Genomic DNA, 14,633 nt, shown 5'->3' on the forward strand with positions numbered 1-14,633 from the left:
CATAAAACTGAAATTGCGTGTTTCAGGAAGCCAACCGAGGGAGACGATTGGCCGGCTTACACACGCGACGAGCCAAAGTATTACATCTTCAATGGTGACGATACTGGAAAATTGGGGATAGGACCTCGATCAACGAGCTGTGCGTTCTGGAATGAATTTCTACCTCGATTGGAGGGTGTACCAGGTACGTTGAATCGAAGATTCTGGTCCCATCGAGGGGCTGCACGCAGAGAAATATTCAATAAAAATTACCAGAAAAAAGACGTAAAAATTACGTTTCGAAACGTAATCTGGGAGCGAAGTGAAATTCAATAAAAAGTGTCAATCGTCACGTAAATTCTACGATCTGTTCCGTAAAAATTACTCATCCGTCCGACGCCTCACGGCTAGCCATGAGTCACCGTGAGGGGGAGATTTTAACAACACGTTCCGTAATTTTTCTGGAACTTTTCGTAAAAATTCTTAAACATCCAAGAATTTTCATGTTCTGAGGCATAATAAGTCTTGAAGTTTCTGTTAGATTTTACAACTTCCAGAAAAATTACGTGACTTTTTTGTATTTTTTCGGTGACAGACCCGAAAATTTACTGAACGTTTCAGATTTATTCTCTTATATTCCTATAGAAATTCACTGAAAACGATTCTCGCTTGCGGATTACGTGAAATGTTCCGTAATTTTTCTTGAATATTTCTCTCCGTGTGGTCACTCCTCAATCGAGTGACTCAGTGATTTCCAGAATCAGATGATTTCCTGCGATTTCTGAGAAATCGTGATTTCTTTTCATTTCCCGCGATTTCCATGATTTCTAGTAGATTCCAATGATTTCTTGATTTCAAGAAATCACTGGAGAAATCATGATTTCGGGGCCAGAGGGGGGCATCTGTCGACAGTGGCAGTTTTCTACATAACGTTACAATACGTAAGAATGTCAAAAACTTCATAACGTCACATTTCGGGACTGGGTGGTTCCGAACGCACCGATACCACCACAAAAATTGTAGAGTTGACACTGCAACATCAATTTAGATTTACACTTATTGATGATTTCCAATTATTTCAGAAATCACTTCATTTAAGATTTAAATGAGTTTAAGATTTCTATTGATTTCCGATGATTTCCATAATTTATTTGACTAGGAAAGGGAACGTGCGTCTGAGTTCGGTAGTAGCTTATGCATACTATTTATGGTCGTTATGTATTCATTTATTTACGAAAAATGAGTTAATTTTTCGCGGGAAAATAATTTAGAAAGTCTACTTCTTGAAAGAAGATTCATAAAATAATTGGGATTTTGTTGTTATTGAATATTATCAACTCATTTCGTGAACCATCGGAAATCTTCAAATTTCCTACCCTGTAGAAATCATCTCAAATTCCCGGAGTTGAATATCTGATTATGAATTAAAAGGGAATGCATATGGAAAGACTAAAAATGATTATATCATCTCAGTGACAATTTAATGAGTTCTGTAATTAAGTCATATCTCGACAGCTCTTGAATTATCACAGTATGTCAGCCACCGAGCTTGACATTTTCTCAAAAAATCCCTCGATTCCGGGCTAAATTCGCAAACAAGGAAAATTCTAAATTTGACTCATTCCAATTCTGTAGGGAAGGGGTAAACCAGGATAAGCGCATAGGACTTTCTCAGGTGAGTTGAAAAATTTGACCACCTTTGAGAGAACTTTTGATTCAAGCAATAAAAAATTTTCCAAAAAAATTGCACTAATCCTAGTTTACCACTTCACTACAGAATTAATTCTTCACCTGATAAACTTTATAGCGTTTTAATAAATGACATTTCAATATCTGAGTCTATCAACCAAAGCTATTTCAACCTCGCGCTATTTCCAAATCTAAATCCCCGTATGTAATGTTTTCACGTGATATTTCCAATGTGTGATATTTAGAGTCCACCCATCGCTCCATTATTCAATTGTCTATCTTCTCACGTGGCCTTTTCCCACCAAAACGAGGAAATCGATCAAACGCTGATGACTGACATATCTATTCCTGATTCCACATCGACACCTTTCCACCTTTCACTCAGCATCACCTGCAAATGTAAACCATTGCAAGTGTCCATCGTGACGTATTTGGCAGTACAAAAACTCAGGCACTGTCAAAGACACCCAGACAGAGGCCTAGTGTGAAAAAAGGGAGTAGAATGGTCTAGATAAAAAAAGGAGAAGTAACGAGCGTCCTAATTAAAGCTGACCTGGTCCGTGTTATAACGAGCACACTCTTTTGCTTCTCTTCCACTTCATCCATCTTCTGTCACTCTACCTCTTGGGCTCATTTCTCCCGCTATTTCCACTGCTATTTACACCCAACTTTCTTACACCTTCCCTATTTTTATGTATTGTATGAGGTACTCCATGTCGAAACAGTCAACCACTGACCCTTACCCTCTTGAAATTCAACGGGGATTTCTTGCAAAAGTGAAAAACTAGCTTCTAATTTTTTTCGGATTTTTTTCTACGCTTATCTGGTCATCTGTTCTTTCAACAATGAAATTCTTCGGTTCCTTGTTTGCTTCGTAAACAGGCGAAGTTCATATTTTTTTCCGTTTTTAAATGCTTAAGGCAACGAATTTTAGCAAAGGCAATCGAGAGAATTTTGAATTTTACTCGATGTGTCACAACTTTTGCTGATTTTTATTCTTTCTATGGAAAATCATGAGAAAGTCTGTGAATATTATTGATTAGACTCTCGGAGAATTTATGAAATTATTTGGGAGAATTGAAAGCTACAGTGGCCTGTGAATTTTCAGAAGTGTAAATTTTAATTAAATTCGCAATCAAATCGTTGAGGAAATTGCTGATTCATCTTGGAAATTCAACCAAATTGATTTCCTTTTGTTAAGCGATCATTCACGGAGAAAGAAAAGTTTTGGTTTTCAAGGACACGTTACTGATTTTCAGGAATCTATCATCTGGTATTGTTATCACTGAAATGTGGTGATAGATTTCCGATAATCAGAGGTGCGTTCCTTAAAATAAATGACATGTTCCTAAAAATAAAAACTCTTTCTTCGCTCTGTTGATACTTCGATAATACCTTGAATTTTCAAACTCTTAATGACAAATAAACATCGAATTCAACCAAATTTTTGATAGATCTTTTCATTGTCGTATGGACCTGACACTTGAAATTTCTAAAATATAGATTAAACATCCCAGAAATAGACTGATTCGTCAACAACATCTCAACATCTCGTTATAATTGCCAGTAAATTAGTAATTGTTAAAAATTTCCAGATTATTTCCTCGAAATTTAAAGAGTAATTTTCTAACGGTCTCTACAGACCACAGGAAAATAATAAAAATCAGGATTGATGTTTTCAATCATCTCCATATTCATAAATTGAGGTGAAGGAATCAGGGTATTTGTCAAAAGAAGCGACGTTTTGTTAAATTATTTTAGCCCCAGGCCCTCAGGCTCTTGACGTAATCAATGTCTAGTCATGTTATTATCACTAAATATTATTTTAGCGTTGGAAATTATCACTCGCATCATGCACCTTAAGTGTGATAAAAGCTCAGCACCGTATCAAAATTCAACCCGCCAAAACACTCGTACGACAACACTCGAGATTTTTGGCCGGTTGATTGGAGTTTTGTTACAGTGTTGAGCTCACGGAAAGAAATCGTCAGTTAAAATTACGGAACTCACAATTCGCTCACCGATTACGGAATCGACTCAGAAAATTTAAGTGACGATATCGTAATTTTTCACACAAGATTCAGATAAAAATTACGGAACGCTCTGGAAAAATTCCGTGACAATTCCGTAAAATTTTCTACAATCACATTTCGCTCCGGATTTACGAAAAAGATACATAATTTTTATTGAATATTTCTCTCCGTGCTTTTGTCACACTTAACGTACATAATGCGAGTGATATCCAACGCTGAAATTTTCTTTACTGATAATAACATCACAAGACATTGATTACGTCAAAGCCTGAGGAAGCTAAAATAATTTAGACCGACGTCCAGTGGTCGCGGTCGTTAAATCGTATAGTTCGGCTTCACGACTAGGCGGTCGGGATTCGATCCCAGGTGGGGTGGATTTTTAACTTCTCTTCGCAGGGGTTAGATCTTCGACCTGGGATTCAGATCCGGCTGAGAAGGTCCCTTAACATCTGTAAAAGAAGTTAAGGGCTCACCTGGGCCGACTTCCCCCTAGAGGGCTCGACCTACCTCGGCTCTGGGTGAGCGGGAGCTTGTCAATAGAGTAACCGACTGTACCGACGCAGGTTTTCGGGGATTCCCTGTGTTTCCTTCGTTCGCGAGGGGGCAAATGCGATGCAGTGCATAACATTGGCGACAGCCGCATGCTTAGGTAGTGGCGTAGTTCGCTGAATAAACCCGGAAAGGGTTTCCGGCGTAAATAGTAAAAATAAAAAATAAAATAATAATAATAATAATAATAATAGCAATTTAGCGAACTTTCGCTTCTTTTGACAATTTAATCAACGTTGTTGTTATTTCTCCAAATACCCTGACCCCTTCACCTCTAAAAATCAGGATACAATTTTTCCACCCCCAACCCTCAGCGATTAACCGATTAAATATGAAAAATCTCATACCCCTCCCCAAATTTTCCTAACACTCGTTAACTGTGCAGATCGGACGCCCGAGGCCTGCAATGGAGCTATAGCCTCCAGTGTATCAGCTGGCGCTGATGAGCTTCGTGCTGCTGCACTCCTTCTGGTAAGCTTGCTAACCATCAGCGGTATCATCTAGGGCACTCCATGAAGCCACACATGGATGCATCGAATGGTCAGACAACTTGGTGAAACAATCCGAGCGGATAAAGACACAAAAATGTCTGTCAACCAATGTGGGACACAAAACGACTGGGAATATCACTCGCTGATGAAACGTAGGTGCTGATGGAATTGCAGAATACCTAGAAAATGTAGCTTAGGCTGTAATTATAAATCAGGTCCCCGTGTAAAGAGTTTAAATAAATTAAAGGAATAAATAGTGTCAGGTGTAATTTTGAGGCGATGATAAAATGATATTGAAACCGTGACACGAGAGATATTTTTCACGATGCCTAATTTTCTTATGTGAACAGACATAAATGAAGAAAAAAACGTATGTTCTGAGCATATCGAGAGATGGCGGTGGATGGCGACAGATATATATGGAGTTATTGAATGACTCGCGTGGTAAAACTTGAATCTTCCATTTGGTACATATCACCTATACATACATTGAAAGATATTAAAAACACGAAATACATTATTAAATATACATATAGCATTAAATTGTGAGTGGATAAGATGATGCATAAATTCGTAAATACGTTAATATTAAGAGAATTTTAAGTGAAACAATGATAGATCAATAAATAGATTATAAATTTGGTGTTGAATTTGTCCGTAAGATGAATCATCACCGGTTTGACGATGAGATGATTAAAGATATATATTAAAAACAATATTGCGCCGATGTTCAAAAGACGGCGTGGATAAATGATTTAGGGTAGATTAGAATGATTATGATTAACGAGAGAGATTTAAATTATTTTATACGTAAATTATTGTTTCACGCCGATTCTTGCCTCGGCTTTCTGTCTCACCGATGTCAACTGTGAATTCTAACGAAATAAATACAGACTCTTTACGTCAACTCGAGGCTGAACTGAAACACCAGACGCATGCCGAGGCTGGACCTCGGTTTATCGATTAACATGAGAAAATATCATTAAATTTAATGAGAGGTGGTAATGGGGAGAGAGAGAGATGGGTGACAGGATAGACAATGGTTTGATGGTTCTACTTGGTCATTTCGATTGATTCGTTAGTCAAGCATGTTAAAGTGAAAATAATTGATTAGATAGCGACCAGGCACAGATAGGTTAATCGATAATTGATAGATTTAAGGGAAGAGACATTTGTGTACGCTTGTTAGTTCTAGTAAGGAAGATAAATGAGACAAACTAAATCGGCGTTATGAGGGAATGAATCATTGTCTTTTTGGTACCTATGGCATTTAGTGATTAAGACACCTCATGTCCGCCTTCATTTTCCTCGCACACACACATATCATTAGTCTTTCGGTAAAATGCCAAGCATCCATCGATGTCCTATTAAATAAGTGGGGAAAGGATAATATTGCAGCAAGGAATACGGCTTTGAGACGTTGTTGTTGTTGTTATTGTTGTTGTTCACAGTGCCTGGACGCGTGGCATATGAAAGAGAATGAGAAATGAGAGAGTGAGGTTTCAGTGAGGAAAATCCTCCCGGATGTTTTTGACTGTAGAACAATATTTTCATCATTATGAATTCACAACTTCTTTTTATCGTCCGTTTGAGGGGATTATTATGATGCATTAGTATTGTATTCTGGAGTTTGCTGGAGTCATCGAACAACTTTTTCTCATGTGTTGTTATTCGGTGAATTTTTTCAATATTTTTTTTTATTGCGGGGGACTACTATGAGTTTTAAAAGTCGCGGGCGGTTGGAGTGAGATTTTTTATACATTGAAGATCGATTAGATACTTCTAAAAACGAATAATTAGCGCAAAATGATTAATTGTTTATTGTTTGTTTACCGCGTAGACCCTTCAAATGTGAAAATGTATTTTTTGAAATTTTTGAAAAATGTGGACAATTGTTTTTTTAATGTAAAAAATTGTACCATTCATGTAAAATACACAGAAAAATGTTTCTGAAAGAATTGAGAATATATTTGAAATATTTTTAGGATCAGTTTTCTGATGATTTTACTTGAATGGTGCAATTTTTTTTTATTAAAAAAAAAAAGAAATTAGCTGTGTAAGAGTTAAATTTTTAAAAAACTAACTGATAATTGCTATTCTACACATTTTTTCAAAAATTTTGAAAAAAAATCTCTGTAACTCCAAAATTGGAGGCCCTGGACTAGTGTTAAAAATATATTTTTAACACTTCAAGCGTCCGCGGGGTAAACGAACAATAGACAATTAATTTTTTTGGACTAATTATTCGTTTGTCCATATATATAATCAATCTTCAATGCATGATAAAGCAAACTCCAATAGTCCGGGAATTTAAACATTGACAGTAGTCTCCCCTTAAAAATTCAAAGTAGAGAGATTCTCTATTCGTTTTAAGTGAACAAACAGAGTAAGGATAATTGCTTAATGAGAATACAGTAGGTTCCTTTACCTCATTAGTCATCATTGAAGAGTCACCCGAGTACACTTGCGCTTGATGATAACGAGAAACTTATTTTTGTAATAATCTATAGAAAGAGATACGGAGGACCTGTATGGATTATTTTTGTTCTGGGTTTATCGTCGTGTAAATTATTTTGAGAAGGATGAGATTATAATGAACCTTGACATTTTCACACCCTGCTGATGCGTCAATGAATGGACAATCAAACACTTGTGCGTATGTTTGCCGATTGTTTATTTTATTTCTTGAGGATTTTTGAATTAGGGAGAATCCATACGTAGAACGAGTCTGATCAAAGGCGCAAACTTGTCCCCTATCCTCCGACTTTACGTTAGATTCTTGGCACGTAAGTGGATTTGCTAGTTGAAGCCCAGGACTAAAACTACTGAAACATGTTTGCGCACTTCAGGCCAACTTGGCCTGAGGGGTTGAGTGTAGTTAAAAGAGTCACCCCTGAATAAACGTGAAGACACCCGAGATTTTCTTGTAAGATTTGTAAAGGAAAACTAGGGACAAAATACATAAATCAGTGTTGGGAATTTTTTGGCTAGATTTTTTGATGAAAGACCTTTGAAAGTTGAAGAGAGTCCGTATCTTTGAGGTTTCGGTGGAAATTAAAAATAAATTGAACGATATTTTAATTGGGGGGTGAAATTATTTTCGGGAAAGAATTGAATGATGATAGAGTCGACCTGTGAAATCAATGACATCGTGGGATTTTCAGTCGTAGAGTCATTTCTTGAAGGCAATAATGTGATTTGCAATTAGTACGATTGGCTGCGATCACAAAAATCGGGAAGTGGACGTTACGTTCACGTTTCTTCTACTTATTACAGGCTGAAAAATGGGGTATTTGAATCAAATGAATGGATTATTTACTTTATATAGTTAAAACATTTTCAATGAGATAAATTAGTAATATTATTGAAATTAATTTGTCAATTCCAATTGTTAATTGGAATCCTGTACATTTCTGTGTAAATCTGCGTTCGCATGCAGGAAAAATGTGAAATCTTCTCATTTTTACCCATTTTTATTGAATAATTGAACTGGAATTTACAATTCCCATTATTTTTTTTAAATTATAATTCTTTGAAAAAAAAATTCTCACCATTTCCTGAATTTTAAGTAAAACTGTCACTTCTCGAAAACTGTCAGTCTGTAAGAAGTAAAAATCAAAAAATTTTCACTATGAAGTAAATAAGCTAATGATTTCACTGAACTCATTTCAATCACTCATGTCCTCAGCTGAAATTCCCAGTATTTTTCTACGTAAATGAAAAGAATTTCCCTGTAACACCCCAAAATAGCGAGAAAACTTGAATTTTCCTGCAGAATTAATCGCAAATAATCTCCGAAGCCGTAAAAATTGAAAACGGACTCCTGAAATTTCGAGGTCTTTCCAGAAACTCTACTACAAATTTTTCAACAGTGAAGAGGATAATAAAACCATCGAGCTTGTCAAATCGGCACTTGTCATGTCCACACATACCAATGACACGGGACGCCACTGAATAAAAAAATTTTGTATCTGTAGTTTGTTCGATATTTATCGGGGCTGACTAAAGGGTGAAAAAATCGGTCTCGATGCGTTACGAGTCCCCTTCATCATCCCCACAACTCTACCATCATTCATGTATTACTTTATTTCTCATGGGAACTTGTCGCTGATCGCGCTCTCAATAGTTTCTCCTTGCCGACTCGTGAGTCAAAATGAGGATGAGAATATCGAGGAATACTTGGGGGACTAAAGAATGAAGTCAATGTAGCACATAGTGAGATTGAAAAGTGGAAAATTGATGTATGATGTGTGTAGAGAGGGGGGGAGAGACCATTGGTGGAATCCCTCCCTCGAGGAATACACTGCAAAAACTAGTGTCGTTGAATCGTCTTAATTTAAGACATTAGGCACCAAATTTGGCAACACAAACGTCTCCAAAAAATGGCCAAAACTGTCTCAACTTCAGACACTAGTTTTTCAAGTGTAAAATTTGATTTAAAAAAATGAAATTATGTATTTCGTGTCGAGCTTGCAACAAATAAAAAAGGGGAAAAATTTATGTCAAAATGTGCAGCGTTTGTGGTAAGCTTATTGCTCTTTTGATCAGTCCTAAAGAACTATTGTCAGGGCGAATAAAGATAAAAATCTTGGATAGTCCGTTCGATCGCATCGCCATTAGTCCCATGAGGAAGCACAATCATGCGAGCCTCAAATGCACAGATATCCAGAATTCATATTTCGGATGAGGGTAGTCTGCTGTATGGGGGACGAACCAATATTGAATGAAAAAAATAAACCAATAAACAGAGGTAATTGGTGATTAGTTGATAGTTTCATGTGCGGCGCGAATCGAACGGTCGGGACCACTTCGCGTCACCCACACCAGGTACAATACTTAGTCAATTACGACGGCTTTAAAGGTCGTACCAAAACGATCTTCGCGTGCAATCTGACTTCTGCGGAAGTTTCGTACCTATTTATGTAATTTTCAATGTTGTTCTTTTAGGTTTCATTTCGGGGTTTTCATTCCGTAGACAAGTGGTGACGAGTTATCAGGAACGGGGTGCCGAGAGAATATTCGGTGAAATCTATTAAATGGGCTTTTTACGGCCCATTTTGCCCCAGTCTGTCGGGAGTGGAGTTCTACATTTTATATGAATGGGCGTTTTTCAGGATAATAAGTGCTGTTCGTTGGGAAACGTCAAAATAATTTTCTGCACAGGGAGAAAAAAGTTGGAGAAAAATTACCAAACAAGTCAAATAATCGTGGGGCAACCTTAAATCACCTTAAATAGGAGAAAAAGTGTGGGATCACACTGTTAAAAATTGTTGTCTGACTTTTACGGTACACTTTTTCGAAATTTTTATCCAACTTAATAACCACTGAAATTTCAAGGAATTTCGGCACTGAAAATTCAGAATTTCGTGGAAAAATCAAAGAGAACTGTAAATTTCAGTTCCATTTTTTCCTGAAAATGAATAGAAAACCAGAAAATTCCGATAAATACATTCTTGTATTTTCAGGACTGTGACACTGAATGCGATTTAGGGGGAAAAATCATGAAATTTCAGATTTCACTGAAAATTCAATGTAATTTGGCACTCGATATTTATATTAGATTGGAAATTCAAATAAATTAAGGAATTCTCGTCTGTATGCCTCTTAAAATTCTAGAATTTTACTGCATTTTCAGTGAAACCTGAAATTTCATGATTTCAGGTTTCACTAAATCGCATTTAATGTCATTGTCCTGAAAATTAGTAGTCAACTGTCCGTGAAATTTCATTTTTTTTCTAACAGTATAATAATGAACTCCATTCCATTGGATTGCTTATGAAGATTGATAAATGTAAGGAAGAGTAAAATTCACTCGGTTTGACCACTTCGTCACTGAATTATACAATCGTTCACGTCTGAAAATATTCAACAGAAAATGCTACTGCAGTTGCTGGAATTTTATTCAAAATACTATTACTTTTTGCTGTTACTTTTTGCTAACCTCATTCCATTGAGATATTCACTACAGGAATTTCTCGACGCGCATTTTCTAGTTCCTTTTCCTCCATTTTGTAATTAGAGACGAATAAAAATACATTGTCAAGGCTTCAGAAATTGATGCCGAAAAGACAAAAATGTGTTGAGTATTTCGATTAAACATTTCAGTAGCGAAATGATAAAACTGTTTAAGTCGCCTTATCTCCCAGTGGAATTTTTGAGGAATACCTTTGAATCTAAGGGAGATAGCGAAATTTTCGTAACTACATTTGTTGTAGTACTCAATCGGTTCTACAAAAAAGGTTATAACAAAAATTTTCCTATCTCCCTTAGATTCCGAGATATTCACTGAAAACTAGTCAATAGTCAAAATTGACTTGTACCGTTTTACCACTTCGCTACTGATTTTGTTATAAAATCTGTCAATCAAAATTAGAAATGACGGAAAACCAACGGAATTTGTCATAACACACAGAAAAAAGTTTCAATTGTTAAGGTTATATTCTTAATTTTTAGGAAACTATCCCTCATTTTTATGAATTCCTGACACTAACTAAAATTTCCCTAACTTTTAAGGAATCACTGCAATCATCGACAAAATTCCCAAAATTTCATATTATACCACTCATCGAATTTTAAAAAAACGCAGTTCCTAAAACCTGCAACTCTCTTTTTTCTGTGAAAAATTGACAACAATCCCGACAAAAATCCCGCAAATGCGTTAGAATTTTCTATTGAATTTTTCCTCCACGCCTTCGTCCAATCAACTCCTCTGAGAATTAGCGACCCCTCGCCCAACCGTAGCTCAACGACAAATAAATCGAAGAACAAATAAAATCGACGATTGAATGAACATAATTGTAATAATAGAAGTAATTATGCCAACTGATACGAATTAATCATCGTTACCGAACTTTCCTAATTGCTTAACCCCGAAATTACCCTCGAGGAGGCGTATGGTTTCAATGAGATAACTCACGTGGTAGCTCTCCGAGTAGCGAATAAACAATGTTTTATTGATAATGTCAGCTCCCCTTTGATCCCATGGACATTTTAGCCAGGATAATGAATATAATACGTACATAGTGGGTATTTACATATTCATCACAGACCCGTAGTCCCATTCCCTTAATTCTCCCTCCCGTTTACCCCAACCTCCGCCCCAAAGTGACAAGTTTAAAGTGTAAACTAAAATTTATCAGAGAGAAATTCAAAGCTTCGCTTTATACTTTAAACAGATAATAAAATGGACGACGTGAGAATGGGTAAATCTACTGTTTAGGTTATGACTTATAAATTATGATTATATAAATAAATATTATGAATGTTAACGTTGTATGTAATTATTATATCTGAAGCTATGTAATAGAGATTAATGTAGTTAATAATAAAGTAAACGTAATTACCACTAATTTTTTTTAAAGTCATTTATCATAGCATATTTATTATTTTTTTAGGAGTATGATCAGTGGGTTGGAGATCAAATGGGGGAGATTGTGGAGAGAACAGTTGAAATTTTAATCTCAACACATTTCTCATTTCCGAGGAGTTTCTATATTTAGAAAAGAGTTTCGTGCTATTCGCCATAACTGGGAGCCTCGAGAGAGCCACGATATTATGCAGAATTGAGGAGGATGGGAAGAGGAAGATGAATGAAATAGGAAAAAGATTACTTGATGACCTTGTGAGCGTTTCAGTCGGGCGGGTCAAACAATGCTTTATTAATGATCCAGGTTTCATCGGAATTGAGGGGCGGGGGGGACTTTGAGATTATGGAGAGGCGAAACGTAATGTATGAGGGAATTTTGATATTTTTCATGTCATTGTTTATTTATGGTAATGATTTTTTTTCGTAGGAAATTCGATTCCTAGCGAAGAATGTCTTCTATCTTTTAGTACTGTCATTGCACTGTCGGAAATTTCTTGCAATTTCAGTCACAGCGTCTTTCGAATTTTCAATGTTGCGAGGTTGAATTCAATTTCAAATGAAAGTGTTCACTAAATGTCGAATTGATCTTGAAAATTCAAGAAAATTAGGTTTTTCATGTTAAACGATCATTGATTTTTCAGTGAAAGCTTGAATTTCCAAACTCATCGTGACAATCGAACATGCAATTCAATTTTCAATAGATTGACAATTCAGAAAAGTTATTGCCTGAATTTTCCAAATTTTCGAGGTTTTTCAGTGCTGTATGGACCTGAAAATCGAGAATTACTTAAATATTCATGAAATTAACTGATTCGTCAATGCAGAAATATGTATTCTGCAAATTTTATATTTTATTTATGGAATTTATCTGATTTATATAGATATAAAAGTTATATAAAATATAAATTTATCTGTTTCATATATATTTTATATATTTTTCCATCGGCGAATATTTTTTTTACATATTTTTTATATTTTTGTCATCCAGAACCGGATGAACGTCGCGTTTGTTCTTCTAACATTTGTTTAAAATCACTAATCCGCTGGAAATTTTAGATACGTTTCTTGGGAATTTTCATCAAGCGACAGTTGATGAACGACACTGAAATTTCAAGGAATTTCAGTTCAATTATTCGATGAAAATCAGTAGAAAAGAAATCAAACCAAAAAAATATGAAAAAATGAAAAATCAAATTGATTATTTCAAGCATTCTAAGTGAATAATAATAAAGATAATTTCTTCTTTTTATGATCAAGATATTTCAACAATCACCGAAATGTGAAACAGCTCGACATAACCATCCTGCAAATTGCTTTTTCCTCCTCCTCTGCTGAATTCAATTGTGAAAATAAATGAGTGACCTGGGGCCACTAATTGATCGGTCCATTTGTCCGGGGGGTAAGTAAATGCTACACCGCAATAGTTGAGGTGGGGATGCATTTGATCTAGGGCGAACGGAGTTGGGCGAGTTACATCTACTCAAAGGCGTTGTCAGGAGGAGTAGGAGCCGGTGTGGTCGAACGCAGTGTAATTATCAGGGTTTCAATGTACACCGTTGTACGACCCTGCGTTTGACGACTGACTGGAGGGGCCTGTTACACTGCGGTGTGTCTTAATGATCTTGCAATTTACCCGGGCAACCGTAATTGGATGAATTAAGCCATTATTTCCACTCATTAAACTTTGGGACACAAAAAATTCAGCATAATAGTTATTTTCATCACAAGGTCCACAAAGTATTTTCTGACGAATGTGGCTTTGTATAATCACATTTGTCAGAAAATACTTTTGGACCGTGTGATGAATGCAATTTTTCGTCAGAAGGCCCGTAAATCGCGGTTTACCGGGCCTTCTGACGAAAATGTTTTTTCATCACGCTGTGACGAAAAGTGAACTTTTCGGCACGCTCCGCGTGCCTAAAAGTCCAATTTCCGCCACATTGTGGTGAAAAATATTGTTCGTAACTCGTGAAAAAATGTTTTTTAGCTCGTTACGAAATATACTATTTTGTGATGCCTGCCTGCAAAGTGCTCTTTTCGAAACGGTTTAGCGTGCGTAGAGCGGTTATTCTCCACGTCGCGTGCGGAAAGTGAATTTTACGCACTCATCGACAAAAACAGTCCCTTTACCCCTACTAATATTCGGAAGAGTGAACTCGGCATGTATCACAAAAAATAGGATGTGTTACACATGCGTGCGAAAAAGTGGATCTTTACGCACTAGTAGGGGAGGGTGGGGCAAAACGGCCCCCCTTCAATTGTCAATAACTTGTGAATGACATTGTGAAAATTCCCAGTTTCAACTTCATTTTGAAGATAATTTTTCATTCTTCAAAACGAGCTCTAACTCATCCCAATCGGATTATTGAATCGGAAAATATTGACGATTGAAGGGGGGCCGTTTTGCCCCATCCTCCCCTAACACAATATGCTATTTCATCACGATGTGCGTAAAGTGAAATATTACGTACGCTCCGCGCGCGCAAAATCTCACTTTCCATAAATTATGAGGAACAATAGGGTTCG

General features: G+C 36.4%; 1 protein-coding gene across 2 annotated transcripts in view; it reads left to right on the forward strand.

Moving 5' to 3' along the window:
- LOC107047828 (acetylcholinesterase) overlaps positions 1-12,199 on the forward strand; it is a 110,386-nt gene extending 98,187 nt beyond the window's left edge. The window contains exons 5-7 of one of the 2 annotated variants that reach the window (XR_001461652.1): positions 27-184; positions 4,636-4,893; positions 12,136-12,199. Coding sequence is in view for 1 of the 2 variants with exons in the window: in XM_015270680.1 (XP_015126166.1) it covers positions 27-184; positions 4,636-4,754 (277 nt within the window). In the remaining variant the exon portion in view is untranslated. Of the gene's footprint in view, positions 1-26; positions 185-4,635; positions 6,481-12,135 lie in introns of those variants that run through there. The other variant, XM_015270680.1, reaches the window with a different exon arrangement.
- Positions 12,200-14,633: the final 2,434 nt, after the last annotated feature.

The sequence above is a fragment of the Diachasma alloeum genome, unplaced genomic scaffold (genome assembly GCF_001412515.2).
Source record: "Diachasma alloeum isolate Michigan unplaced genomic scaffold, Dall2.0 Dall_scaffold_78908, whole genome shotgun sequence".
NCBI lineage: Eukaryota > Metazoa > Arthropoda > Insecta > Hymenoptera > Braconidae > Diachasma > Diachasma alloeum.